This window comes from Syngnathus floridae, chromosome 9, assembly GCF_059516105.1.
Source record: "Syngnathus floridae isolate MCC-2025c chromosome 9, RoL_Sflo_1.0, whole genome shotgun sequence".
In the NCBI taxonomy this organism is placed as follows: Eukaryota; Metazoa; Chordata; class Actinopteri; order Syngnathiformes; family Syngnathidae; genus Syngnathus; species Syngnathus floridae.
In genome coordinates this window covers 480,011-507,184 of record NC_142421.1, presented here as the reverse complement: position 1 = coordinate 507,184, position 27,174 = coordinate 480,011, and the positions used below count along the sequence as shown (strand labels likewise).

The following is a 27,174-nucleotide window of genomic DNA, read 5'->3' as shown; positions in this document are numbered from 1 at the left end:
AATGAATAAAGAGTGGTCAGGAAATGACAAGAATGCATTGATGCAAGACAAAATAACCAAGTCAATCTCTTTCAGATCCAATCCAATCCTCAAATTGTTCATATCGAGCACTTGGGGAAATTGCGAAGAAACGTAAAACGATGACCCCTTGTAAAATTTGGTCTTCAACTCTAAGTAAGGCTCACCTATCCCCCTCAAGCTTGGGCAGGTCTGAGCACGAGGAGGACTCCTCAAGCCAGGCCAGAGTGGGTCTCCGAGACTCGGTCAGCGTGGGCTGGCTGTGCTCTCCGCCAGACAGGATGAGGTGCCTCAGGATGGCCGGGTCATATGGGTTAATGTCAAACTTCAGGTGCACCTGTTTACAAGAACACGCCGATGAGTCTGACCATCCAACATTGAAACGCTTCGTACGAGCAAGAGATGAGACGGCACGGCAAGGGCACGTCACGGAGGAGGCCATGCGTAATCTGACCTTCATCATTTTGGAGACATCCCAAATACAGATCTTGCCTCTCTTTGTGGCGACAGCCAAGAACTGCGGGCAGCTGCCAAAGCCGTAGCAGGCAATTTTGTCTGAGCCGTCAGGACTGTTGGGAAACTGAGCAGGACTGGTTGCGAGTGTCACTGACAAGGGAACATTTTGCGTGTGCTCGCCCTTGACAAAGGGACAATTAGGGGAGTGTCGCTCGTGTTCGGACCTGCGGATGGTGGAGAAATGCTCAATTGCATACATTGTGTCTACAAAAGACACTCTGGTCAAATACATTTGACCGATCGTAGTCACACTCACCACGGCTCATCCGTTGGTTCCCAACATACCAGACATACGCTACAGGTGAAACACATGGCTCTGTCGTCGCCTGACGAAGCAGGCTATGGTGAGCGAGAGAAAGAAAAAGGGTCAAGGTCGTTGAGAATGGCTTATGCAGCTGTACGAGCAACTTCACATGACTTTACACGAGTGTCTCGCAGCATACTTCACGTTGAAGTCGAATTAACGTTAAAGGACTGCAGTCCCAATAGGCAGGATAAATGGCGCTTTTGCTCAGAGGTGATGGGTGTAGACGTGTCCCTGAACCCACCTGGTGGTAGAAGCCCGCCTGAGCCATTGGATCAGGTTGAGCCCACCTGTAGCCGGCATGTGGCCACGATGTAAACGTCTCCCTCCTGTTGGCTTCGCTGTACATTAAAGATCTACAGGGGACATCAAGAGAATCAAATCTCAAATTTCGCAACTGCAGCAAAGTGCACTTGAATCGAGTCGACAGTCTCCCATCTTCGACTAGCACTGGAGCGAGCGGTAGTTCTTTTGCAGATTGCTCACCTATCTACAGAGCGCCCAGGCCCTACCCCGAGTTCAGGTCGGGCGCTTGACAAGAGGTAGGAAAGTCTGTCCATGATGGATGAGGCCACAGACAAGGCAGCAATGTTCTGGTTGATCTTCTTGAGCTCACTGACGATGGCACTGGCAACCAGCTTCAGCACATGGTGAGGAAGCTGCAAGGTTACTGTCGCCCACTGAGAAGAAGAAAATCAGTTTTAGGCTTATTGAAAAAAAACAAGCAATTGAATACAAATGTGTTATATTAAAAATTCCAAATTGCAATGATGAAAAGACATTTGCTGACATTAAAAACAACAGTGACACTTCAATTGTTTTGTCATTTAATTATTTAGCAAGTGATGAACATGTACTGATTGACAATGTAACTCTCTCGATGGATGGCTGGATGGATGGAAGGATGGATGGATGGATGGATGGATGGATGGATGGATGGATGGATGGATGGATGGATGGATGGATGGATGGATGGATGGATGGATGGATGGATGGATGGATGGATGGATGGATGGATGGATGGATGGATGGATGGATGGATGGATGGATGGATGGATGGACGGACGGACGGATGGACGGACGGGCGGGCGGGCAGACGGACGGACATACAAAATACTTTCACATCACTTTTACATCTTGGGGAAAAATACAACACAGCATGAATCAGAAATTGGAGCGGCGCATAAAAGAAAGAGAACTTTCAGGGAGTGTTGTGTTTTTTGGTAAACCGGCTGAACCGAAAAGCAATGACGCAAGAGCAGGAAGCTGAGCTGAGCCAGGCCGTCACACCAACCTTGGCCACTTTGTGATTGGCTGCCGTCTCATGTGAGGTATTCTTCAGGCCTTCTTTCAGCTGTACGATAAAGACTTCGTAGCCCTTTGTGTTCGAAACATCAATCTTTTCCAGGCAGGCTGACAGCAGATGCAGAGCCTAAGCAGACAAACACATTTATTGGTCAAATGACACACTACTGCATGGTGTGAAAGAGTCTTTTTACCTCAGTGACAGGAAGCTCCATCTGAACCAGATCGTCGGGTTTGGTCACCGGAGCTTGCAGGGCCGTATCCAACAGCAGGATGCCGTTGAGGTCCTTCCTGCATCCGACTGCATAGTCGTCAACAAAAAGCACCCTATCCACAGCAGGGAAGTACTGACATCTGACGCGACCGCCGGGTTTAACTGAAAAAAAGCAGCGGAGAAAAGCGGAACATGAGCACTTGTGTTATTCCCTTCAAAAGGATGGCAAGCAATTTGACTTTTGAATCAAGTAAATATCATGTGGGTTTGTTTTTTGTTTTAGCTGTTGCCAGTCACTTTCCCTCCAACAAACTAAATAAATAAATGGATGGATAAATAAAGAAATAAAACCACAGGAGCCAAGCTGCAAATATGTCAAGTGTAGATAGATCTTTGCGAGGCTTTACTTTTTAATTTTTTTGTTTTGCATTGTTAAACTTGCGCAACTTTTATGGACAGAATTTCGAGGCGCATCCAAGGCGTTGAGTTGAGGGTGTCCGATTCGGTGACCTCAGTACGGCATGCTGGCTCTGGCTTCATCGAGCCGTGAGCTCCAGCTGAAGCGGTTCGCAGCCGAGTGTCGAGCGGACGGACGGATGGATTGCTAAACCCGTTCAGATAAACGTTCTACATATTTTTTTAAACTCATTCCATGGAATTGAAAGGACGGACGGACGGACGGAGCTTATCAGAAATGTATCTTATTTGCCACCACAGAGGCAATAAATAGTGACTTATAGCAGCAATGACTAGTTACTTAGAGGAGAGGATCTGCAAACAGGAGGATAACGGTTAGCTAAGCCCCGCCGGCCAGCATGGGCGGCTCGTAGCCTCGGCGCAGACCGTTAATGCCAACGATGAGAAAGGAGATGTCAGCACTAAAGTCTGCAAAGAATCATGAGTTATAAACTTCACGGGTCCCTTCTAGGTGTGGCTTCAACCCACCTGTTCCGAGCTGGGAGGATGTCAATTCTTTATCGTGTAAAAGAATATCTTGTACTCTGTATGGAACTTACCTACAATACACCTACAACACGACTCTTTACGTAGTCTGGTGCTGCTGTTATGGTTCACAACACAGTAAAATGAGCTCAAAGTCAGTTCCCTGCTAGGGGGATGATCAAGATTGGGAACACATGAATGTGCTGTATTGTTTATTACCAATGACATGTACAACACTCTAACTAAATCAGTAAAGTTGGTCTGAATTACGAAGTGACATCCAATATAATGACTGCTAAACCCCGTCCAGCGTAGTTTATTGAAAGTGTAGCCACTGTTTACCAGTACAAATAAATCGTTTCCGCAGTGCCGACGATGACAATGCGCGAGCAGGCACGCACGCACGCACGCACGCACGGTGGTGTAAAACGCTGCGACTACAGCCGTAGAGTCAGGCCGGTCCGTGGCTGCAAGCACGATCATTCCGGTTCACACAGTGCGCCACTTTCTTCTTTCCTCTCTCTACGTTTCACACGCACGATGCTGAGCAGTTCATTGCCAAAACACACTCATGTATTAGGCTGCTGCGCTGTCAAGCGGCGGAGTGCGAAGCGAGCCAACTAGCTGTTAGCTTTCCTCCTCGATTTGACATGAATCCAAAAACGAAAGCAGTCACTTGGTAAACACTGTCGGTACAGAAGTCAGCAACCGTTCCTAAGCCATCCAACATATCAACTCGCGGTGTCAGTGTGCGTATTTATTAGTCAATCGTGTTTCAACAATCTCATTAGGCCCCAAAACAACTGCTAGTACCGTTAGCGCTTGCTAGCTGGAAAACGAACTCTCAGTCAGCCAAAGTCGTGTTGACAATCAATGTGGCTGCTGCCCGTGCTCCGATGCTTACCGTGCTGCGCAGAGGCCTGGAGAATTGCCCCCGAAGTGCCGTCAATGACTTTAATACCCCCTTTGCTGGTGACCGCTAAGATAGCGTTGAGGGCCGGGTGGTATGAAAGGCTTCGCAGGCCCTCGTCGTCGCAACGCAGGCAGCCGTCTCTGAGCACAATCCAGTCCGAGGGGGTGGACGAACCGGAGCCCGGCGAGGCCGCGGCCGCCATCTTTCCTCACTTTACCTTTCCCGTCCCTTCTCGGTTTTGCTAGGAACCGCTGACACACTCAATAGAACTAAATCTATAGGACTACCTCCGGACTGTCACCCCTCTGCCACCGCTGATCCTTTCTGCGGCTTCTTCCAGTCCGTCCGCCCGTCCGTCCGTCCGTCCGCCCGCCCGTCCGTCAGCGTAGCAGCGGCTATTCACTAACAACGCCTGTCGGGTGTTCGCCGAAATCGCTGCTGTCAGTTACATGATAGTCAAAAGAAACTGGCGTAGCCGTGGTCACATCTCGCGAGAACGGCTCGCATTTCCGCAAGTACCAACGTTACATTGTTTTAGTTGACAGCGCCAATGACGCCTATTAAAAATAAATAGTTGTGTAAATTACTCTTGTTATTCTTCCGCCATGATTTCACATGTATCCACACATGAACTAAAGCGTACTTTTAAATGTGTTTAAAATGTTTTGCGTCACGTTTTGTGACGTTTGTGGAAAACGTTTGAACGAAACACAAAAACATTTTATGATCAAATATGTTGCTTTTTTTTGCTTCCATCAAAAATGATATTTGCCAACTTGCCATAACTTGGGAATGAATGAGTCTCCTCGGGTTAGATTACATCTCCACACAGAATCGTAGTCGTCAATCAACAATGTGTTTGTTTTCTTGCTGTATTTGTGCAAACAAGGGCAATCAGTTCAGTAAAATTGGACCTTTAGCAAATTAATGGCGAGTTGCACAAAAAAAGAGCAAGTTTTGCCACATTCTTTTGAAGGTTGCTGAAAATTTCAAAAGCACTGTTATATAATTTACCATTTCCACCAAAAAGTTTGAAATAACCAAGATGATGATAATAATAATAATACAACAATAATAATAACAACAATAAGTGTCCATCAGAATAGCGTCTCAGGTCATCCAGAAAGACAAATATTTGCCATCATATTCAAAATCGGTACAATGCATTTTAAGAAGAACAGGGCATTCATTATTTGCTATAAAAACATGAGAAACTTGTCAATGGGACCATCCATTCTGTGGGGGCTGCACAGTTCAAGCTGGAAAAGCAGCTGCCTTTTTAAATTGAACATTATGATGACAGTAGAGTCCAAATGTATAGACGTACATCAGGAACATATAATGCTCAGACCCCCAGAGATTCTTTTTCACCTTGTGGGGTCAGCGTCACTGTCCGTGAAAAGGTCCATAGTTCAAATTGATTCGGTCAGACACCGGTATAGAGTGACAGGAAATAAATGTACAGAAGGAAAATAGGATAGATGAGCAGAGGCTTCTTTGTCTTAAATTCATCGCCAACCAATAATGACGCAGCACTGTAAGCAGCCCAGAACACTCCAAACAGCTGGAAGAAAAGCAGACAATGATCAATCATCAAGATATCGCCGAGGGAAAACTAAAGGCCTCATTCTGATGATTTCGAAATTTTCAAAACAACCACGAGTTTGCGTTCAGTGATTTCCATAACATTTGGCCCCTCGGCCTTTTGCCACATAAACACGTTTTGCATCGAGCGTGCTTGATTGGGGCGCAAAAGGCAAGTTTTGACCTGCAAACTGCGATGCCAATTTGCTTATCCGGAGCCTTGGCGTGCGCATGTTGACACCCGGCTTACTAATTACACTTTATAAAAGCAGTTTCTTTCTGAACGTTTTCTTATTTTGTAGTGTTTTTCAGTATGATAGAACTCACTTTGAAGAAGGTCGAAACCATCTCAAAACGTCCGATCACCAGAAGCAAAGGGGCTATAACAATGAGCGGAAGGAGGGAATATCCAATCACTCCCAGGACCTGACCGTAGGAAACCTGTTCAAAACAAGACTCGTGAGAAAAACAATGATATTTTGAAAAGTCTGCCAACCGCAGCGCCGCTTACCTCACCGCCGAGAACACGGGCCAAGAGAAAAATGGTTAGTGATCCAAATATCCAGATGGTGATGATCCAGGAAACCACCTGCCAATTCAAAGTACAATCAATTGAAGTCTAAGGCTTCATTGAACGGGCATTTGAGGCAGATAGCTTGGCTCAATGCCTATCAATAGCGCTATTACTTTATTTTAGTACCGAGTGAGCCAGGTCCAAAGCAGGCTAAGGAGACCCGGAAAATGACAGCTTTCATCGCGGTGCAGCGTTATGCCATTTGCAACGTATCTCCTCTCACTTGTGCGTTTGCAATTAAAAAAAATTTAAAAAGCGCAAAAAAACATTAAGTGACCACCACAAAATGATCTGCTCACCCTAAACTGTCCATAGATTGAGATCATAGAGAAGAGAAGCACCACAGCCAGAGGGCCCCAGAAGTCCGGGTTATCTCTGACCACCTGTCTGTTGTAGCCCAACGATGGCAATGGCATGAGCACGCAGCGAATCTTGTAATAGATGTCCTTAACGTCAATGTCCAGCTCATCACTGATCACACATTTAAGGAGGACAATTGGTCAAATTGATCCTAAAGGTGTGCACAACTAAAATCCTTGACTTACAGAAGAGGTTTGCTCTCCTCGCCGTCATCTTCCTCCACCTCCAGCAGCCAACCGTACCCTCGCTGCCTCAGGAAGGCGGTAGCATAAGGGTCTTTACCGCCGTCGCTGCCCATATTCAGTTCAACGTCGGGAGCAGCAATTGTGCCACTAAGCTCTGTCGAATACACTTGATTAATACGATTGATTCATTTGAGAACCTATATTACGAGTCACTACGAGAACACAACTGAAACTTAGATCAGTCGATTGGATGAATTCAGAACCCATAAATTATAGTATCCTTGAACAGATAAGCATTTTTACACTTGGCCATAATAATAATTGGTCAAATAAATGTCACTCCATAACTTATCACCTGAAAAACCTGTGAGTCGAACTAGCACAATACTGTAATGGATACAATACATAAGACTTGTAATAGATCCAAAATGATGTCAACAATATATGATATTGGATTGACAACTAGTCACAACGACACGTCAACAGTGCATTTAAAATGATTCCATAACCAGGTCATTCCAACACAAATAACTATGCAATATCTATCATGCACGCAATGCACGTGTCATGACACCATACGTAGATGACATCCATCCAATAACACTCAATGTTGCCTTCCTTGGCCTCACAGGGTAAAGCTCTGCTAGCATTAGCTTACCCTGCGCCTCTGTCGAGGAGACGAATGTAAAGTCTCCGTTGTTTGGGGGAAACTGCATGGTTTCGGCTTGACGCGTCGATTTCAGAAAAAGACTATTCGAATAGGAAAGTTGTCCAAATTCCCTGTTGATCGCTGTCTTTGACCACAGCTCTTTGGAGAGTTGAACTATCGCATCTTGTTTTTCGTCTGGTTGACACCACTGTGATGGAAAGCGGAAGTGCAAGGGAAGCTGGGAAATGGGACACGTCTTATAATCCAACTCTGTTTGCGCAGGTTCGCCCCGTCCGCCTCACAAATCTTTTCATCCCTTGACATATTACTATGTTCTTTTTTTACCCTTACCTTGCGGTTTTCATTCTTTATTATTGAAGCTCTTACAATCAATCATTATCTGTATTTACATGGATGGGCCTATACATGCTTTTCCTTCTGGCAATCTCCATATGTTCTTTGACCCATGAAAAAAAAAATTGTTCCCATGTTTGGTATTAATAGTAATAAAGTATTCATAATAATAATAATAACAAAAACATGACTCGTGTGACGTAAGCGCGCACCTCCTACGCAATATTGTGACTCCGCCCTCTTTCCTTTTTATCCAATCGTCGCTGCCTATACTTGGGTCATTTTTTTGCCGCTAAAATTGAGCTTCCCGTATTTTCCTTGTGCGTTTCAAACAACCGCAGAGCCACGTACCAAAGCAAGAAGTTACCACCGAAAAGAGGTATGTGTTCATCAGTTGCAAAAGGTTAAATGTGCACTTTGTGTCCAACTGCCTTTCTTACGCACGTAATCTATTGAAATTGCTAGCAAAACCAAACTGTCATGACAGCGCCTACTGTTGATTCCTCTCCATTCTTAATGGCATATTACCCATGTTCATTGTTCAACCTTTTTTTAAATGCTTTTAATGCTATGCCATTACTACATCTTGCTATAGCGACGATCCCGTTTGCACACATCTCGAAGCGATGCTGGAAATTGTTTGCCTCACTGGCTGCATGGTCACTACTGCAATTGTACTACAACGTATGCACGAGTCACGAGGTCTTGAACAATCCCAACAGGGTTTCATTATTAAATGTTATTATAGTTCATATTTCTTTGCCTTCTTAATCCACAGAGAAAGCGGTAAAGTATGGCTATTATAAGAATGAAATCAATTTGCCTCGATGACTGATGAACGAAGAGAAAAAAAACATCCAATATGCAAATATGCGTTTTCCTCAAAACATGGAAGGGAAATGTGAACTCACCTATTTTCATTTTTTTTTCCCAGAACCTCTTCTCTGTTATTTGCTGACCAAATTAAATGAATATACGCTTTTGGTGCCATCGTGTGGATTCTTAGCTGAAGTGAGCTGAGGCGTTTGAGTTGGACAAAAGTAGTGCTTTGCTTGTGGCACAATTGGCAGTTTTGAGGATGGGGCATCTATTATGCGCAGATTTTCACAATCCCTCACAGTTCCTCTGCCATGCGAAAAGCATGACAGGTGACACCGTATTTGCGAAATTCCCGAGTTTAATGTACATTTTCAGGCAAGACTCTTTCTTTGCAGCCCTAATGATTTGTACTTGGTGTTTCCGTGTGACTTCCAAAGATGGGCATCCCCGGCCTGCTGCAGTTCCTCAAAGATGCAGGGGAGCCAATCAGCGTGAAGAAATACAAAGGCCAGACGGTAGCCGTAGACACGTACTGCTGGCTCCATAAAGGAGCGTTTTCATGTGCCGAGAAGCTCGCCAAAGGAGAGCCAACTGATCAGTAAGTGCATTCGAAAATCTACTTCTTGTTAAATCTTCAGCATATTTGATGATCTGCGTGATTGATTGATTGATTTTGGTATTGGAATACGCCCACTCCTAGGTATGTACGCTTCTGTATGAAGTATGTAGACATGCTGCTTACCTTCAACGTCACACCAATTCTTGTATTCGACGGACGCAATCTACCTTCTAAACGAGAAGTGGAAAAGGCTCGCAGAGAGTGAGTTGCAACTTTGCAAGCGCATGAAGAGAGAATCGATGCGACATTTGACAGCACTTGCATCATAACTTGACGTACGCTTCAGGCGTCGAGAAGTAAACCTTCGAAAAGGCCGGCAGCTGCTACGAGATGGCAAACTTTCCGAGGCCAGAGATTGTTTTACCCGCTGTGTCAACATCACTCCAGCCATGGCTCATCACGTGATTAAGGTGCCCCGACCGACCGACTCGCTCTTGTGTTCCTGCTTTGCTCCAAATTGCCACCGATTGTCATTCACAGTTGAACAGGACATGTTGATTTTTGCTGTCTGATGCGACGTGTTTTCTTTTCCAAGGCTGCAAGGGCGAGGGGAGTCGACTGTCTGGTGGCCCCGTACGAAGCCGATGCCCAACTGGCCTACCTGACCAAGTGCGGTTTGGCTCACGCGGTCATCACGGAAGATTCTGATCTTCTGGCGTTTGGCTGTCAAAGGGTATCTAAAAAGAAAAAAAAGAATGAGGGTCAATGTGTGACTTGCCAGATGGCATCCTAATTCAGACACACAATGCAGGTGATCCTAAAAATGGACAAGCACGGAAACGGCCTGGAGATCGACCAGCGCAACCTCGGTCGATGTCGCTCTCTGGGCAACGTTTTTACGGAGGAAAGGTTTCGCTACATGTGCATCCTCTCCGGCTGTGACTACCTGGCCTCTCTGCATGGGATTGGCCTGGGCAAGGCCTGCAAGCTGCTGAGACTGGCAAAAGACTCCGATATCCGCAAGGTGCGATCCCTTTTCAATACTTCTGCAAAGTGGTGATGGCAAACAGCGTTGTTATTATTAGCATGAGGTGTTTTGCATTTTGGTGTCAGGTGATCAAGAAGATGGGCCAGTACCTAAAGATGGATCTAGTCGTCCCTGAAGAGTACATGGACGGATTTGTCCGGGCCAATCAGACGTTCCTTTACCAGCTGGTTTTTGATCCTGTAAGCAGGAAGATGGTCCCCCTCAACCCGTATGAAGAGGACATCGACCCGGCCACTCTCAGCTATGCTGGGGCGTATCCTACACCGTTGATTGAATAGTTGTCTCGCAGCTGGACAGCACAAGGACGGACGGACGGACGGCCCTTAACTCTATTGGCTGTAGGCCTATCGGAGAGGGCACGGCCTTGCAGATGGCCTTAGGGAACCTTGACATCAACACAATGGAGAAGATTGATGACTTCAACCCAGACAATCCCATGACACCGGTACGTAGTATCTGATGCAGCTTTTCTCATGATCAATCAATTGGCTGAGCAAGTCAACACCGCAACGATTTTCAACACAAAGGGGCCGTAGATTTCGACCCCCGTCGCGCATTGTTTGTTTTTAAGAATGAGGACACAAATACCCAGTTTCCTCCAAAATAACGGCCAAATCTCTCCCCAGCCAGCCAAGCACCCAAGTCGCAGCTGGAATGAGAGCAGCGTCCCCAGGCCCGCTGGCCTCAGTATTTGGAGGAGAAGCATCAAAGCCACGTGGGTTGGAGGGGCCCAGCCCGCCGCCGCCTCCCCTGACAGGCCTGACAGGCCTCCTCCATCCACCAGGGGGAAGGAGAGAATCATCAGCCTGACCTCAGTCAGGCTTCCCTGCACAAGTGCGCAAGTGAAGAGACCGCCACAAGGTGAGGCGGTCCCGTCAAGCTGACATTCCTGTCATTCCAAAACATTGACTGACTGGCTGTGGATAATAGTGTTTCTATAATATTTGCACCTTCTTTTCCCCGCCGCAGACAGCAGTCTATCAGATCAAGAAGTGCTGCGGCAGTATTCCTCCGCTGTGAAGCGATTCAAGTCAGACATGCAGCCAGAAACGGTCAAGTCAACAGCCATGGCTCAGCCGCGGCCACGCAACCGCTTTGCCACATTGCCGCAGAGCAGGAACCAGGATGTCCGGGACCAGGACCAGGACCAGGTTGTAACCAGCAGGTGATTGAACCTTGAATAGGTTGAACTGAAATACGTAAAAGCAGCTCTGCTGATGACCCCGTTTTCTTCAAAACAGGGACTGGAATTTTTGTTGACACATAGAGCAAGATCAAATCTCCCGTTATCTCCCTTTATCTCCCTTGCACGTAGATTCTTCAGCAGTTCCAGTCCAGATGCCAGCAACCTAAAGGAATCTGCTGACATGGGTTTCGCTCATAGTGCCGAGTCCAAAGAGCCGAGCCCGACGGCCGATCCCGACTGCTCGGAAGGCCCGGAAGCCCCGTCTGTGGCAACGCCCAGCCCACCTCATTCGGGCAGTCAGGGGCTCAGGCTGTTTAACTGGTCAGATACTTTGCCCTTCACTGATCAATCACAGACACTCAAACGGAGTTCAGGCCTGGCTGCCCTGCAGCACTTTCAGTATAAGAAGGACACGTCCGCCAAGTCCTCTATTCACCAAGGGGAGGAAAAGCTCCAAGGCTCTCCTCCTTCCCAGGACAGCGGCTATTTTTCTCAATCCCAGCCTTCCCTTGCGTCATTCTACAAAGACCAAAGAGCCGACTGTGGCCCCAAGCCCTTCCGTTCGGTGCCTGTAAGTTTGTACCAATCGATACTTTCTGACCACATGTATTAGACTTGCACCATTTTGTGCCTGAGCGTGAACCGTGTTTCCTGTTGTCTTAGGGAATGGATTCCAAAGAGTCCCAGCAGACTCCCACGCGCTCAAGCAAGGCCAGTAGTACATTTGGAACGCTACAATTAAAGGTGGGTTCATTGATTCACAGCACCATAGGTGAGAAATGAGAATTTCACGGGGTCCTCAGTTCACAACCGAGTTCTTCCGTTCTGCTAATCACCCCCAAAAGAACGGTTTGAGGTCAGAAGGGTCACGATGAAAGACGAGCTAGCGCATCTGCTTCACAGCTCTGAGATTCAGGTTTGGAATTGGTCCTGCGTGTTCTCTTTGTGTGCCTTGCTTTTCGTTGGCGATGGATTCCTCCCACATTCCAAGAAAGACTGCAAATCACACGTGTCAAAGTGTAGGCCCCGGGGCCACATCCGGCCTATCATCACGAATGGAAGACGGCGGCTCGAGCGCTAGCCCGGAGCTCCTTAATGCAGCAACTTGTCTTTTGTTGTGTGCGGTGGGTGACCATGTAGTCACTTGAATTTGCCTTTGAAAATGCTTCCGAGCTTTCAATTTGGGTTCCAAAATGACAAGTTAGAAGGGCGTCCGAGATGCTGTGGTGTCCACCCTCAGCCCGCTTTGTTTTTGCATTTTGTCACACCAGGGTGCAGGTCTGCCAAAGCCCAAGTTGAGCAACGGCGCCACCAAGGTGCAAGCGTTGGGCCCAGCGAGGGCCAGTGGACTCAGGAAGAAATCCTCCGCAAACAATGAAAACAAGCCAAGTTGCCAGTCCACCACCATCAGCAGTCTGTGGGAGAATTACCGCTTCCAAAGGTATTGGGAGTCTTCAAAAGATGATGATGATGATGATGATGTTGTTGAAAGCATTTTCCGTAGTTTTAGAAAGCAACACTGATTTGATTGTATTTGAACCCTCGGAAGCCAAATTGATCATTCATTAAATGGAGAGATGAACGAACGAATCTCCATTTGTGTCAACTGGCATTGTTTGTGATGATATCAATAACTTTCTGTTGTTGTGTTTTTAGGAATACCCAAAAGGTGACATCTTGCAAGAAAGGAGACCCGATGTTTGCCCTTCGAGGCAATTTGTTGGCTAGTTAATTGCTGCTGATAAATGCATCACAATCAGAAACGTCTGAAAAGTTTGATTTTTGGGGAGGGGGGGGGGTTGTATTGAAATGTAATGTTTGTTTTTTTTTTTTTTTTAGCAAAGCCATCTTCTGCTTTCTTCCATAAGCGGGGTTGCATAGCTTTTTGTCTGTGGTCAAAGAATGTGCAACGTACGAGATAGTTGACGTGAACGTTGTTTGAGTATTGACTGAAAATGGTCGTCCTCCGTGCATGCACTAGATTGTGCTGCTGAGAAGGATTTCAAGTCTTCAATAATCTCAGTGGAGACGTTATTGTTTGGCTCTGTGATATCAAGTCGTATTGGAGTTGCTGTGAAATAGGACACGGATTTGCCATTTTGTGTTCCATTTTGTACCAAGTATCTCGCTCTGATTGGTCATTTGGACTCCTGAATAAACCTAACGTGCAAGTACAGGGAGGAGGTGCCCAAAAAAGTACTCACCTACCAAATGTTACCATCATTTAATTGATCCAATGACACTGTGCAAGTGTTCAAAGTCAAAATCTTTGCGAGTCACCATTCAACCTGTCTGGCACTTTTTTCTCTAATGCAGACTAATTTTGGTAGCAACGTTCAAATGGTCTATAGTTTCCGACATGGAAAGTTTCTTCCTCCTTTCTGTCTGTCGTCTTGGTTTTGTGCCAGTACTAATTACAGTACACAACAAGTGAGCATGAATTGCGTTCATTAGTTTGTGGTCATGGAAAGAGCAAGCAAAGGCATACCAACATCTCTTCATTTTCTGCTCAATGATCTGTGTGACTTGACATGATACGGATCATTTTGCTTCTACAAAAAGTAACACTATAATGTACATATGGTTAGAGATCCATTCGATGGGACTTTTTTTTTTTTTCTTTTTCTTCTTCCGTGATTCGATCATGCAAAATATCTGTACAAATAAACTTGTCTATCACTGCTCGTTTTGGAGTCATTGCTGAAAAGACAGAAGCTCGTGCTTTTTAAATTGGCACATGACAACACACATTATTTGTTGAGCCAACATTAAACAGTCGTTCTCCTAAATGGATGTGGAAAAGCGTCGTGAAGGCATAATTTGGACTTTCCTACTGTGTTTGCGTACGTAGGTTACCTAGAAAACGTCGGTTGTGATGTGACAACTAAAGTTCTTTCACCTTTTATGTCCAACACTTGCATCATGTGTCGTTAAAGAAGACTGATGTGTACTAAGTGGATTTTATAACAGTGGTTATTCTATGGGGCAACATTCTTGAGCTTATCCAAATACCAGCCATGCTTTTGTCTCTTTGGAACCAGCCTGACTTGGTGTTGCGCAAGTCCCAGGGGCCTTCCTCATTGATGGCTTTCGCCTCCAAACCAATTTGAGATGATTTCTCTTCTCCATCTTCAACTGTACTTTGCTTTCAAGTTGTTGCTTTTGTTTCTTGATGCAAATTGCGAGTCGTGGCGATCAATAACACAACCTATAGCTGTGTGACCAAAAATGTAAGCCTTAAATCTGACAGTTGCGTCCGTTCAGTCGCGGCTTTGCGCGGAACGAGGTCTTTCTCCATGGTAACGGCTACGTTTTGGGCCACCGGTGGCACACGAGTGTTGAAATCCCCTTTTTGTCTCATTGGAGAAAGGGCTGAGTTTAATCCTGAACTCTTGAATGAATTTCAGCAACACAAACAGTCTGTTCTGTAAAAGAATGTGCAAAGAATGTTGTTTCACAGCATTCCTTTGTGAACACGCGGCTTGACTCAAATTTGACAACTTCCGCCTATTCGACACTCCGGATACGTTCTCAAAGTACATGGCGCGCATCACTCAATCTGTATCGCTAATGTCTGAGGAATTTGTCAATTATTTTAAGATTTTGTGTAAAATCATAGCTTGAGTGGGGCTATATATATATATCCTTTTCATTTCATATATACATATGTTTATATATATTTAAATATATTATTCGTAGGTAGTACTATATTTAAATTTAAAACAATAAAAATGAAGAGGAAATAGGTTTTGCAAAATCCTATTGCTTAGTGCCACATCCGTAGCTACATTGGGATGTTCTGAACCTCATCTTAAAGACAGTATGGTGGCAAACAAATCTCTTTGACTTGTAATTCAGGATGTTGGTGACAGATACACAAATGAACTCCTCGTGCTGCTTTATGCTGTCCTATTACATAAGATTGCGCTAAATAGACCTTCTCCTTAGCGCTTACTAATTAAACACTTGACTCCAAAAGAGCCAAGCAAGCAGCAGCAGCAGCAACTATGTAATCCTTGACATGCTTTCATTGTCCAATGAAAGAGCTTATCTTCAGGGCATGTTAAAAGTTTGACCAAAAAAGTCCGATTTTGGCTCTGATCTTCCTCTGTGAGATTTACAGGTTGTACCTGGGATGTTTTTCAGGTACCTACACTGGCTTCCTTTCTAGAAACGTTGACTAATAAAGTGGCTCTGGAAAGAAAGCACGAGTGGAACCACAACTGGAGCTCGGTTCAAAACAAACCGTCCAATCACATTTATTTGCTGAGACGTATCATTCGGGACTAAATCCGTTTTAAATAACACATCGAGTCTTTATTTAAAAAGAAGGCCTTTATCGATTGATTGATTTATGTTTTACGTACTCTTTGCCGTCGGTTTGCTCCGAATTGCCCTGCCTTGCTGCAAATGACCCATTGGCTAGTATGATGATGATGATGATGAGTCTGGCTTTCCAGATGTACGCTAACATAGTAGATGTTACATTGCAGATGGTGCCCCTGGCAGGGTCCCGAGGTGAGGGACCTGACATTGCACATCTCAGAAGTCACGATGAAAACCAAAAGTATGTTTTCCCTCAGCCAGACGTGGATGCTGGCCAAGAGGCGGGCCCAAATGACAATTGCCTGGAGGTTCAAAAGTTAGGTGCTTTTCTGTCATGTGCTGTGGCCCAAGGCAGTGTCTGTCCTCACTGCAAAGTGACTGACAGTAAGCACGGAATTGAATCATGATTCATTTGTCATCCTATTGGGAGCAGAATCTTGCTCACTGCTTGGGCAGCAACATAATGACATAGACCAAGTTCTGGTTTAACAACTCATGTAAATGTAACATTTCGCGGTGACAGCGTGCTGACCCTGTTTGTTGCGCACCGCTCCACTGCACACATTCCAAGAGACAAATTCTCAGCATACATACGTACGCTACTGTCCTGGTCTGTTTGTTCCGAGGCATTTTGCTTCTCATCTTAGCAGGCTTCACTTGTTTACGCTCACGCGTCAAACCGTTGCAAGAGTTGATATACATAAACGAAAGGCACACCTCGAGCACAAATAGCTTCTTTCTCTTGGGTTGCAAACGTCATTTCTAATCTTTCCGCGCACAAACGACTGAAGACTGCTCCGATGGGAAGCTTAGAAGAGCAGAACCAGAACAATTCAATTGTGATCCAAGCAGAATCATTTCAAGCTTTTAATGAAGGCATAGCAATCCCTCCCCACCATGCTATATTCTTTGACTTTTAGCGAATATTTCAGACGCATTCCCCAGTCCCGACTATCTGAGCGGATGGGTCACATTCTGATGAAGGCATAGTAATCCCTTCCTTCCCACCGTGCTATGTTCTTTGACTTTTCGCGAATATTTCAGACGCATTCCCCAGTCCCGACGATCTGAGCGGATGGGTCACATTCTGATGATAGCGAACCTTCTGAAATCACGTCATCTGAACGAGGACTCGAAGGGCAGAAACTGAACGCGCAAATTGCTCAACATCATTTACATAGCCTGTTGCGCACATGCCGAGACGAGCGCCCCTCCCACACGCAAGATCTTGTTCAGATCAAAGTGCTTCCAATAAGGCCTAATATGGCAATAATCCGTATCCAATGACACCTTTATATTCAAGGCTTAACTCCAAATGAAGTGTTCAATCAAATGAAATGCCACACTAGGAGCTACAAGACAAAACACGTCCGACCGATATTGTTACATTGCCATCCTCCAAGTACAAATGCAAAAAGGCGTCGTTCGTTCTTTTTGGACATGAAAAAATGATCCGTATCCTATCCTTGCTGTGACTTGAGTCAGCTGTCGTTTGACTTCTTTCTAGCGAGCCCAAGGCCTCCGCCCTTCTCCGCTCGTTGCATTGTAATAATTTGTCAGCTGGGCAGGGTGGTGACTCACACTCTTGAGCTTCATGTGCATCTTAGCAAGAAAAGCTTACTATTGTCAAAGTAACTGCGTGGATTGCAGAAGTCAACTGGGCCTTTGCGTGCGTGCGTGCATGCGCATGCATGCAAGTCAATACGACAAATGCCAACTTGGAGCTTTAGAAAGGAGATATGCGTTGATTTCCTTCGTTCCAAACGGTTCCTAGTTGTGTTGATGAAAGATTTCTGGTATTTTTCTGCCCAAACATAATTCACTCGTCACTCTTGGGTTCAAACGACTTGGTTTCGTGTACATGCATATACGAGATGGATGGACGGACGGACGGACAGATACTACATGACATACTGGATGATTGTCCCGTCAGTTATCTTGGTATTTTGAAGGCCTTTCTAAAAGGTACGCCGTACATGCCACTCCTTGGAAATAAACGTAATAAGGGGATTGAAGCTTTGCTATGCAGTAAAAACACAAGTGCAGTCACATTGAGGCAGCCAAAATGTCACAAAGGTATTGTTGAGAAAGCTATTGATGCAAGGAGAAAGAAGGGTTTGTGTCATTCTCCCTAAACCTGGTTGGTCCAGTTCCAAAGGAGTGGTGTGTTTCTCTCTGCAATGGCTTTTTCTCCGGGTGCTTCTCGTCTGGTTTCGGCCGCCGAAAGGCCTGCATTTGGCTCTCTCCAACATGCTTGTCAACTGAGGTGTGTGTGTGTCTGTGTGTGTGTGTGCATGCATGCACGCATTCGTGCGTGCGAGTGTTGCAATGGCACAGGGGGCATGAGGAGAGAGAGGCATTACTGGTGCAGCCCAACCTGTTCTCCTGGTTGTCATCCACCTTGTAGGCATTTAACTGGCAGATTCTTCCCGTCCTTGTGACAGAGCAGACTCGACACGTTGAAGAGGAGACCGATCTCGCTGGGCTTTCCTTTGGTGGAGGCGTCCCAGGAAGCAGTACACAGTGAGTGCACAGATTAGCTCAAAGGAATCCCATCATGACTTCATTGTTAAGAGGCATTTGATGCACTTGATGTCATTCAAGACTCTATATATGTGTACGTGCACTTTTTTTTCCAGTGCAGTCACTGAAAATGTGCAAATGCACAAGGACAGAAACATTCGACAATTGACAATATTTTAATGTTGAATATTTTCTCCTGTATCCCTGCTATGCTCTATCGTTCTAAATACATTGATCTGATTCATTTTGGGCAGATTTATAATCTTTTAGACAACTGATAGATTTCAGCAATTGCTGTGACGTGTGACAAGCTCAAATATTTGTTGGTTTTCTGACATCTTTTGTCCCTTTTTCTCGACAGATGTTGCAATGTACCTTGTTGAGTTTACATAGGGGGGGGGGGGGTTCGGGTGTGGTTGACAGATATATAGACCCACTGTTATGTGGCGGAATGCACGTGTGGATCAGTGCGGCATGCGCATGGGGGAATGTGAACCGACTGGTCCACATGCATGCATTTGCCTCCAAAGGAAGGCCTCAGATTCTTGAGGTGCGGCGCCGGCGGCCGCTGTTGTTGTTTCGGAGCCTCGGCTTAGGAGCACTGACCACGCGCAAGCAAAATGGGATGAGTCCTTATTTCCAGCAGTGATCATTGGCTTTCTTTGAACTGATGCACACGTACTTAGAAAACTCTATACGCATATTGGTAGCATGGAATCATTGTCATAAAATAACGTAGGTCGTTATGAAATTGGATCGTATCCACTCATTGTTTGATATACATTTAGGTACGGAATTTGTTAACCTGCACTTCTTCTTGTCTTGATCTTCACATTTTTCTCTATGAATTATTCTGCGAGAGGACCAGCACACTGTCGAATGCTTGACGAGTACTTTTGAATCCATTTTCTGCGACCGGTATCTACATTGTTGTTGGTTATCTACTCTGTTTTTCAGAGCTACATCTGCAGAGCAGCTTCCGTGGCATGTCTTTCTAAACACACCTAAGACATCATGGTGAGGAGCAGGAACAGACTCGGATCATCCGATGGTGAACATTGCTACGTTTGAATCTCGGAAATAAGTCTCACTGTCCGTTCATTTGTAACCAAGAGTGCAGACAGCATGAGTGGCTTTTCCGAAAGCCTGCTGGTGGAGAACGCTGGGCGAGGAGCGCTCATCGGAGGGATCCCAGACGGCACGTTTGTCGGATCCAGCGCTGCGCAGACAGGTAAGCCAGTCGGCGAATGTTAATCCGGACGTTCACGGAACCCGCTTGAAGGATTTGAGACGACTTTTCAATTTCTTTCAGGGGAAGATGTGGTCGCAGCCACCATACACCTTGATCACCTCAGCCAAAATGAAGTGCAGAACATCCTGAGAGCACTGCAGCCATATGGCAACAACATGAAGGTGGTGACAAAGAAGGAGCTCAGCGCCGATGCCGGCCTCAGCTCCGAGGGATTAGGCCTTCGAGGCCCACCGGAGGTAAATCGCCTCGTTTCAATTGGAAATCAGTATGGAAGCTCGGTGATCTATTCAGTTACTCAATAGCATCCTGTATTGTTGTTAATAATTGAAATATAGTAGCTCCTGTAGTCAATGAGCTAGTGGGTGGCATTTCATTTTTGTTAAAAAAAAAAAAAAAAGAAAGAAAGTGGGTTTCCCGTGATATGTCTCCTGAATTTTTCATTGAAAAATTGTCACTGATATAAAAAAGAACTCCAGTTGTTCATTCATTGCATTGTTGTACTTGTATTGTTAAATAAAAGCCCTGCTTCAGGTCTCTGGGTTTAACCTGCAAAACTATTGCTTCTCATATCCACACAGTTGCTCCTCAAATGAAGACCTTCATTAGCAAAACACTTCTGCCAAGAAAACACGTTATTTGCCACAATTGCTGTTTGTTTGACATGGAACGTCTGAAAATAATTGTATTTCTTTTCTGTTGAATCAACAGATGCTCAGTGGTGACTCCGTCAAGAGCAATCTGTCTACATCATCAGCTGAGAACCATCTTTCTTCTCTTGATAGCATGAGAGCAAAGTTACATGCCTCTCAGACCATTGGGAGTCAATCCAATGAGGTTCCCAATGTGAATCTCACTGCACCGTCAGCTGATGCTGGTGCTGGGGCAGGGGCTGGGGCTGGGGCAGGGGCTGGGGCAGGGGCTGGGGCAGGGGCTGGGGCAGGGGCAGGGGCTGGGGCTGGGGCTGGGGCTGGGGCTGGGGCTGGCTTTACGCTATCCTCCCCTGCAAAGGTCGGTGCAGATCTTGATGGCACCCTCACAGCACCCAAAGTCACTTTGGCCACTCCCCAGCTCAACAATCACAGTGCTGCTTCACTTGACATGGACAAAGCACAAGTCAAGGCAGGTAACCTCCATTACAAAGCTCCGCACTTTACAATGCCAAAATTTGATGTACCTGCGGTCAAAATACCACAAGTCGATGGTGGTCTAAAGCTTCCCTCTGTTAATGGAGGAACAAAGGGCCTTCATCTCGCTTCACCCAATTTCGACACGAATGGAACAAATGTAGATCTGAATGGACCAAAAGTGGATTTAAATGCTCCTGCTGTTAACTTGGGAACCCCAAACGCTGACATTGGTGTATCACCAGATCCTTTCAAGCGGCCACACCAAAAGTGGAAGCTGAAGAAGCCCAAGCTTCATGGTGCCAAAACTGATCTGGACTTAGATGCAGCGGTCCCCCAAGTGGAGGGTGCGTTACATGCACCAAACGTGAACTTGCCAAATGCTGACCTTAAAGGCCCTGATCTCGACATTCAACAGCCGCATCTCGATGGACTCTCTGGTAAATTTGTCTGGCCTCATTCTAAATGGAAGAAACCCAAACTCAAAGGCCCAAAGGCCGACTTAGACATACACCAGCCGGATGTGCATGTGTCAACTCCAAAGCTTGAAGGTGGCATGAATGCTCAAGTGGACCTCCCAAAAGCTGACTTCAAAGGTCCCAGTTTAGATGTGGAGACGCCACACGTTGGCCTTGATGCTCCATCGGTGAAAAAAAACTGGCACCTGAAGTTGAAGAGACCCAAAGTACCTGATGTTAAACTGGACACAGATGTGAGTACACCGGACATTGGCCTTGATGGTAGTATGAGTGCACCAGGAGTTGACCTGAATTCACCCAAACCTGGTTTAGACGTGAATGCACCGAGTGTGGACGTTGACGCTCCATCAGGTAAAATCAGGTTCCCGACTCTGAAAAAGTTTCGGCTTGCCGGACCCAAGGTGAAAACCCCAAGTGTTGATCTTGACGCTGATGTGAAAGCCCCTGACCTTAAACTTTCTACTTCAGAGCCATCGCTTCTGGCCCCCGATCTGAATTTACCTAAAGCTGACGTTAAAGTGCCTGATGTCGATGCATCTGGAAAAATCAAATGGCCCACCCTAAAAAAGCCAAAATGGTCTCTGTCGGGTCCAAAGGTTAATGGTCCAGATTTGGATGCTCGTGCTTCTACGTCCGACTTGAGTCTCACCTCTCCAAAGTTTGACGGTGAGCTGACCGCACCGGATCTAAAAGTAAAAACTGCTGAACTGAATGGACCCGATTTAGACATCAACGGTCATGCGCCATCTGGAAAATTCAAATGGCTCAAGAAACCCAAGTTTGGTACGCTGATGGGTGCGAAAGCTGATGTTGACGGTGAGATCAAGGTGCCAGACGTGGATCTCAAGACACCTGATGTCAATTTAACGACACCGGATGTTGATCTTTCACCAAAAATGCAAGCTCCGGACCTCAATTTCAGCACGCCAAAGGCGAATATCAGCGGCCCTAATTTAGATCTCCGCACGTCCGCTCCAAACATTGACCCAATTGATGGCAAAGTGAAGTTCCCAAAAATGAAAATGCCAAAATGGCCAAAAGTCAAAGGCTCCCCGACTATTGACGCCGATGTTGATGTTCCTAATTTAGACGTCGATACGCCCAAAGTCGATCTAAATGCACCTGATCTGTCCTTGTCAACCCCAAAGCTTGGAGGTAGTCTCGATCCATCTGATGTCAATGTGCAGTCTCCAGAACTTTCGAGCGGGCATTTCAAGTTTCCCAAACTGAAACTGCCAACATTGTCAAAGGTGGGAAAGCCTGATGTCGATATTGATGCGAATGTCAAGGGTCCACAACTCCATGTGGCTCCTATCGCTGTAAATCCAGCAGACTTGAATATTTCTGCTCCCAGCATTGACGGTGGTTTTGCTGCTCCAAATGTAAGTCTCCCTGAAACAGATTCAAATGGTGCACATCTAGCCAACGCTGATTTCGGATTACCACGGTTGAATCTTTCTGGCCCTCAAATGACAAACTCCGGGCTGGACATGAACCTGCCCCAAACAGACGTAAAGGGACCCAGCCTGCATCTGCCCACAGTGCCCGATGCCGACATGAAAAAGCCGGAGCTGAGCCTTGGAAATATCCATGTGGCCAACGTTGGCACCAAATTGCCAAACGCTACCTTGGAAGCACCTGATGTCGGGCTCAATAGTCACGTACCAGATGTGGGTATCGACTTGCCGAGCGCGGAGCTTAAAGGCCCAGAGGCGCAGTTCAAAAGCCCAGTCGTAGGCTTGGATTCCCAGAGGGGGGACTTTACCTTGCCTCATTATAAGCTTCCAAAGCTGGATCTTTCAAGCCCTGGAGTTGAACTTCCCAGTGTTCATCCCTCACTTCAGGCTGGACTGGACACACCCCGGGTGGACATAGTAGGTCCGCCGAAAGCAGATGCAAACACATCTGTTCCGACGGTAGATTTAAGTGCTCCAAAGTTGGAAGGGAAGATGAAAGGAGCAGAAGTCGATGTGGAAGCTCCAAAGGTCGACACGGGTCTTGAAAAACCCAAATTGCCACATTTTAAGGTTCCAAAACTAAGTTTCTCAGGATCCAAAAGTAAAAGCCTCAGTCCAAAGCTGTCGCTTGACGGCGAAATGTCTTCCCCTGAAATGAGCATCGACAGTCCTGACATAGCCATCAGAGCTGGAGATGCTGAAATCAAAGGTTCTCCCAAAAGTAAATTTAAGTGGCCCTTCAAATGGGGATTTCGATCCAACTCGCTGGACGCTGAGCACGGAAGCAACGCCGAAGCGGATGCTCCCAAATTCCGAGTGCACACTTTGCCCAGAAATTGCATCGAGACCAAGAAAGAAACTCCCGATATCTTTAACCTGTCACGATCTGACCACGAGGCCAAGGATTACATTGTCAGCAAAGGAATCCGTTTACCGGTCCGGAACGCGCCCTCGGGAAACGGAGAACGGGTCGACGTCATGGAGAGGTTGAGAATGGCGATGGAAAAAGCCCCGTCGTCAAACGCCTCACCGACAGAGGAGAAAAGCGTCAGCCTGCAGGCTGGAGATGCGGTCGACTCCAGTTTAGGTCCAGGAGGGACTTTGAAAGTGGAAAAGCCCCAGTCCCCGCTGGGCTTGATCCAGCCTACGAGGCTAGCCCACGAAGCGGACGAAAGTAACAAAATATCCTTAGGCCTCTCCAACATGCTGGGACTGGAGGTCTAGAATTCAGATGGAAATGAAAAGTGCTGTTTCTCAAAACCATGTGCATATCCCCCCTCTTATTTATATACAGTGCGTATGGATTTGTAGTATCTTTTGTCAACGCTTTCTACAAATGTGATACTTTGCCTTTTTGGACACTTCACGGTTTCCCTTTCAACAAGTAACCTTTTCCTTTTAATGAAGTAACTGTGAATGAATGTGATGGAATAAAAACACCAGTATATATGAAAAGATCCATTGAGTGATCTTGGGTTTTTTTTTCAACTTGAAGTCGACGGATGATCGTTTGGAACAATATTGGGACAATTAACTCGACACCCATGTCATTGCAAACAATTCCCAGGGTTCGGAAATCATCATTCGCTTAAGATCAAGCTTTCGGTCACTTTGTTATTGTCGCAGCCCTAAAAAAGGTGGACGAGAAAGAACAGACAGGCAGGGCCAAAGGAAATTAATGAGATTGCTGCCAGCGCGACGGCCAATCCTTTTCCATCCAGCTCTGCAACAATCGCAGCACGTCCATCCGCTGGTAAAAGCGACACAGTTCGGTGAGCTCGCTGACGGGTTTCTGGTTGTAACGCAGCAGGAACTCCTGGGTGGGGCTGTGGGACAGAGAACCTTGGGTGCGGTACTCCAGCAGGGCCAGCTCGTCGTAGCTCATCCCCCAGCGGCTGGCAAAGTTCTTCCAGTTTTTCACAGTGCAGTGGTTGGGGTCCAGCTTGAGTCGCAATGAGTCCAGAAGATCTTTGTCATTCAGGAGGTCGCTGATCTTGGGAGGAGGCGCAGGACGCCAGCACCTTTCACAAGGGATCTTGAGCTGGAATTGGACTTCTTTGGGCTGCTCCGTACCCGCTGACGTCGACGTTGGGCAGGTACATTCTTTTCCTGGCTATGACCAAAAACACAGTCGATACAAATGATTCACACAGATACGTATTATAGTCTCCTTCATGCCCTATTATTGACATCGTTTAAAAAGATGTAGCCAGGTCATAAATAATATAGGCCTTAAATGCATTTCGCCGTTAAAAAATAGGCTATTGGCAGCCCGTTTGGTCTCCTTCGATCTAACATGGTCATCAATCATTTCATGCGCGTAAGATGAACGTTATTCATTTCGATAGAATTGATGTCGAACATTTCTCTCCATGATTTTATTACGTTCACCCAACAAATGGTGGCGGGCTACTCCATGTGTTAAGTGCTGTTTTACTGTTCTGCCACTGGGTGACAATAGAAATCATGGCGTCAAACCGGAAAGGCACTTTTGCAACTTTCCTGTGGAGTGGAACTAAACGGGTGAAAGGTCGCTCATGATGCAAAGCATTCAGTAATACCGACCTGCCTTATTCCGTCCGAGAGTTTCAAGTATCCAGAGGGCATGGAGCTCAGGTGGAGTGTCACAGCATCTGGCCAACACACACTTCTTATGAAACACTGGATTTCAGCATTTTAAACCGCTGCCCACGCTTTCTGCAGTTGATATCCAAAGCAGCTCATTTGATTCATATATATACGTATATATAAATATAGTATTTTTTTTTTTTTTTTTTTTTTTTGCTCTCTCATCCAGGATGAGAATCTTGTGACTTCTCCTCCGTTGAGATGCCGCCGCCGCCGCCACTCTAGCGGTATCAAGTTTCACACAACAGAATGGGTGAGGCAGGAAGTCAGAAAACGCTATTAGAAAGACGACGGGAGAATATGCTCCCGATTAGCACTGAGCCGTGATACGGGCATCGCCGCTGTGACCTTTGCCGACCGTTCCGGGATGTGGCCCCATGTCACCGCTTTGTCATGAACCCACAATTGGAAAATGCTTGAAATACTACGTATGATGACTCTAAAATACTTATTTGCCATGAGCTAGCTTCAGCATCCCAATAGATTGGAGGTCAACAAGCTTCCCATAACCAGAGCGTTGTGTTGCATGACGTAGTACTTACCGTTAGGATCAGTCACTTGCACCGGGCGATTGGCTTCTAAAGACTGTGACAGAAAAAAGGAAGGACCAGTTAATAATAGGAAAATGAAAGCAGCTAAAAATAAAGCGCCCTTTTTTGGAAGCCTAAAATGCAGCCCGACACACATAATGGAACTGTGCAAAGGCAGCATGCTGGAACTTGTTCCTCACTCAGCCCTCGTGTGCTTGCAGTCGTTTCACAGTACTGCATGTCAGCGCAAAGAAGGGGAGAAATGCGCAGACCCCAAACAAGAAAGCTTCGAGTAGAGAATGAAAATGAAAAAGGGACTCACAAACTGTGCCACAAAGGTGGTGGTGGTGGTGGTGGTGTCCGTGTCCTCCACCGGCTCTGAGATGATTCTTTCTGCTTCCAAACACACAAAGGTTGGCTCAAATTGTGCCCGCCGTTACGCTTTTTTATTAAAGTGAAGTCCGAGTCTGGGCCAACCCTAAGTCTCCAGGCCCGAGCGAGCTCGAGTTCAAATGACTCTTGAATCCTCTTTGCCCGTTGTAACAAATGAAAATGCCATGAATCTGTTCCATCCTTCAGAAAATATGTTTCATGTGTGAAAATAGCTTTTGCTCAAAGTGTCATATATGTCAGCATGAGTGCTTCAACACAACATTAGCAGGATAAGATGTCCCTTTTAAATACACAATCCGTGTAGCATGCCGAGACGCGACACAAAGGGCTCGAGCCCGTTCAAGAACGGACGAGCGGTCTGACTTTACACATCCAAAAATGTCCCCATTGAGACGAGAAAAGCTTATCTTAACTCTTGTCCATTTAATAAAGCAGCTTTTCCCAACCATGTACATTTGTGATCCGCGCCACTTACCAAATGGTTCTTTGCATGCTTTCAAAGTGCTCATTCTTGAAGCCATCTCCAGTTGGGAGTTCTTGCTGCCTGGCTGCCTGGCTGCCTGCCTGCCAGCCAGCGGCTGCACCCTTGAGCAAACCAGCCCCTTCCAAACCAAAAGTAGGTAAGCTCTGATTTATGCTCCTCCAAAATGTTCAAAATGGAAGTGAGTGGGAGGGTCGAGGCGAGGGGAGGCACCTCACCTCCTAAATAAATTGTGAAAGAAATGAAGATTGTTTGAGGAGCAGAATGTGAGAAAAGAACTCATCAGACTTTTCAGTGTGCTCTTGCAAATTCTACCGCCTGTGCTAAGTTGTTGGTGTAGAGGACAGAGGCAGGTGAGGAAAGTCACAGGTGAACAGCTTCGGGGAACTGAGGAAGCTACACATTCTTTGCGTGTGTGTACATGTTGGTGTTGCTGCCTTTTGATTATGTT

The 27,174-nt window shown here is 46.1% G+C and overlaps 5 protein-coding genes across 8 annotated transcripts in view; 2 read left to right on the top strand and 3 right to left on the bottom strand.

Moving 5' to 3' along the window:
* The window catches only part of birc6 (baculoviral IAP repeat containing 6), a 36,695-nt gene extending 31,958 nt beyond the window's left edge, over positions 1–4,737 (bottom strand). For all 3 annotated transcript variants that reach the window (XM_088385125.1, XM_088385126.1, XM_088385127.1), the window contains exons 1-8: positions 4,204–4,737; positions 2,338–2,519; positions 2,133–2,270; positions 1,325–1,518; positions 1,083–1,194; positions 791–873; positions 473–698; positions 186–355 (exon numbers count right to left, since the gene is read on the bottom strand). In XM_088385125.1, coding sequence (XP_088241251.1) covers positions 186–355; positions 473–698; positions 791–873; positions 1,083–1,194; positions 1,325–1,518; positions 2,133–2,270; positions 2,338–2,519; positions 4,204–4,414 — 1,316 coding nt within the window. In that variant the 5' untranslated portion in view covers positions 4,415–4,737. The remainder of the gene's footprint in view (positions 1–185; positions 356–472; positions 699–790; positions 874–1,082; positions 1,195–1,324; positions 1,519–2,132; positions 2,271–2,337; positions 2,520–4,203) is intronic.
* A 329-nt stretch (positions 4,738–5,066) lies between these two features.
* yipf4 (Yip1 domain family, member 4) lies at positions 5,067–7,804 on the bottom strand. The gene is made up of 6 exons (XM_088385140.1): positions 7,574–7,804; positions 6,916–7,069; positions 6,670–6,841; positions 6,308–6,385; positions 6,124–6,237; positions 5,067–5,776 (listed from the first exon to the last, which is right to left on the bottom strand). Exons 1-6 carry the CDS (start codon positions 7,629–7,631, stop codon positions 5,639–5,641), a joined length of 714 nt encoding a protein of 237 aa, XP_088241266.1. The 5' UTR covers positions 7,632–7,804; the 3' UTR covers positions 5,067–5,638.
* A 343-nt stretch (positions 7,805–8,147) lies between these two features.
* exo1 (exonuclease 1) lies at positions 8,148–14,213 on the top strand. The gene is made up of 14 exons (XM_088385135.1): positions 8,148–8,297; positions 9,175–9,335; positions 9,438–9,557; positions 9,643–9,766; positions 9,892–10,029; positions 10,108–10,320; positions 10,410–10,597; positions 10,687–10,789; positions 10,971–11,205; positions 11,314–11,509; positions 11,660–12,101; positions 12,194–12,274; positions 12,802–12,971; positions 13,187–14,213. The coding sequence occupies exons 2-14, from the start codon at positions 9,175–9,177 to the stop codon at positions 13,260–13,262; spliced, it is 2,247 nt and encodes a 748-aa protein (XP_088241261.1). The 5' UTR covers positions 8,148–8,297; the 3' UTR covers positions 13,263–14,213.
* Positions 14,214–18,217: 4,004 nt separating this feature from the next.
* Positions 18,218–24,148, top strand: LOC148392759 (uncharacterized). Its single transcript, XM_088385145.1, has 5 exons — positions 18,218–18,379; positions 19,337–19,396; positions 19,493–19,610; positions 19,692–19,867; positions 20,340–24,148. The coding sequence occupies exons 2-5, from the start codon at positions 19,394–19,396 to the stop codon at positions 23,913–23,915; spliced, it is 3,873 nt and encodes a 1,290-aa protein (XP_088241271.1). The 5' UTR covers positions 18,218–18,379; positions 19,337–19,393; the 3' UTR covers positions 23,916–24,148.
* edaradd (EDAR-associated death domain) lies at positions 24,077–27,100 on the bottom strand. 2 transcript variants are annotated; one of them, XM_088385146.1, is made up of 5 exons: positions 26,718–27,100; positions 26,172–26,245; positions 25,862–25,904; positions 25,257–25,324; positions 24,077–24,804 (listed from the first exon to the last, which is right to left on the bottom strand). In XM_088385146.1, the coding sequence occupies exons 1-5, from the start codon at positions 26,761–26,763 to the stop codon at positions 24,367–24,369; spliced, it is 669 nt and encodes a 222-aa protein (XP_088241272.1). In that variant the 5' UTR covers positions 26,764–27,100; the 3' UTR covers positions 24,077–24,366. The 2 variants fall into 2 exon arrangements, with proteins under 2 accessions (XP_088241272.1, XP_088241274.1); XM_088385148.1 differs by having other exon boundaries at positions 26,172–26,242; positions 26,718–27,097.
* Between the last annotated feature and the right edge of the window lie 74 nt (positions 27,101–27,174).

Excerpts from the sequence above, each read along its gene's own strand:
- yipf4 (XM_088385140.1), bottom strand. The coding sequence starts at position 7,631 with ATGCAGTTTCCCCCAAACAACGGAGACTTTACATTCGTCTCCTCGACA. Across the intron at positions 7,070-7,573 it reads CTCCTCGACAGAGGCGCAGG|AGCTTAGTGGCACAATTGCT; the intron begins GTAAGCTAATGC and ends TGTATTCGACAG. Across the intron at positions 6,386-6,669 it reads CAATCTATGGACAGTTTAGG|GTGGTTTCCTGGATCATCAC; the intron begins GTGAGCAGATCA and ends TTGAATTGGCAG.
- exo1 (XM_088385135.1), top strand. The coding sequence starts at position 9,175 with ATGGGCATCCCCGGCCTGCTGCAGTTCCTCAAAGATGCAGGGGAGCCA. Across the intron at positions 9,767-9,891 it reads TGGCTCATCACGTGATTAAG|GCTGCAAGGGCGAGGGGAGT; the intron begins GTGCCCCGACCG and ends TTCTTTTCCAAG. Across the intron at positions 11,510-11,659 it reads GACCAGGTTGTAACCAGCAG|ATTCTTCAGCAGTTCCAGTC; the intron begins GTGATTGAACCT and ends CCTTGCACGTAG.
- LOC148392759 (XM_088385145.1), top strand. Across the intron at positions 19,611-19,691 it reads ATCCAGCGCTGCGCAGACAG|GGGAAGATGTGGTCGCAGCC; the intron begins GTAAGCCAGTCG and ends AATTTCTTTCAG. Across the intron at positions 19,868-20,339 it reads GCCTTCGAGGCCCACCGGAG|ATGCTCAGTGGTGACTCCGT; the intron begins GTAAATCGCCTC and ends TTGAATCAACAG.
- edaradd (XM_088385146.1), bottom strand. The coding sequence starts at position 26,763 with ATGGCTTCAAGAATGAGCACTTTGAAAGCATGCAAAGAACCATTTG. Across the intron at positions 26,246-26,717 it reads AGCATGCAAAGAACCATTTG|CAGAAAGAATCATCTCAGAG; the intron begins GTAAGTGGCGCG and ends TGTGTTTGGAAG. Across the intron at positions 25,325-25,861 it reads GCAAGTGACTGATCCTAACG|ATGCTGTGACACTCCACCTG; the intron begins GTAAGTACTACG and ends TGTGTTGGCCAG.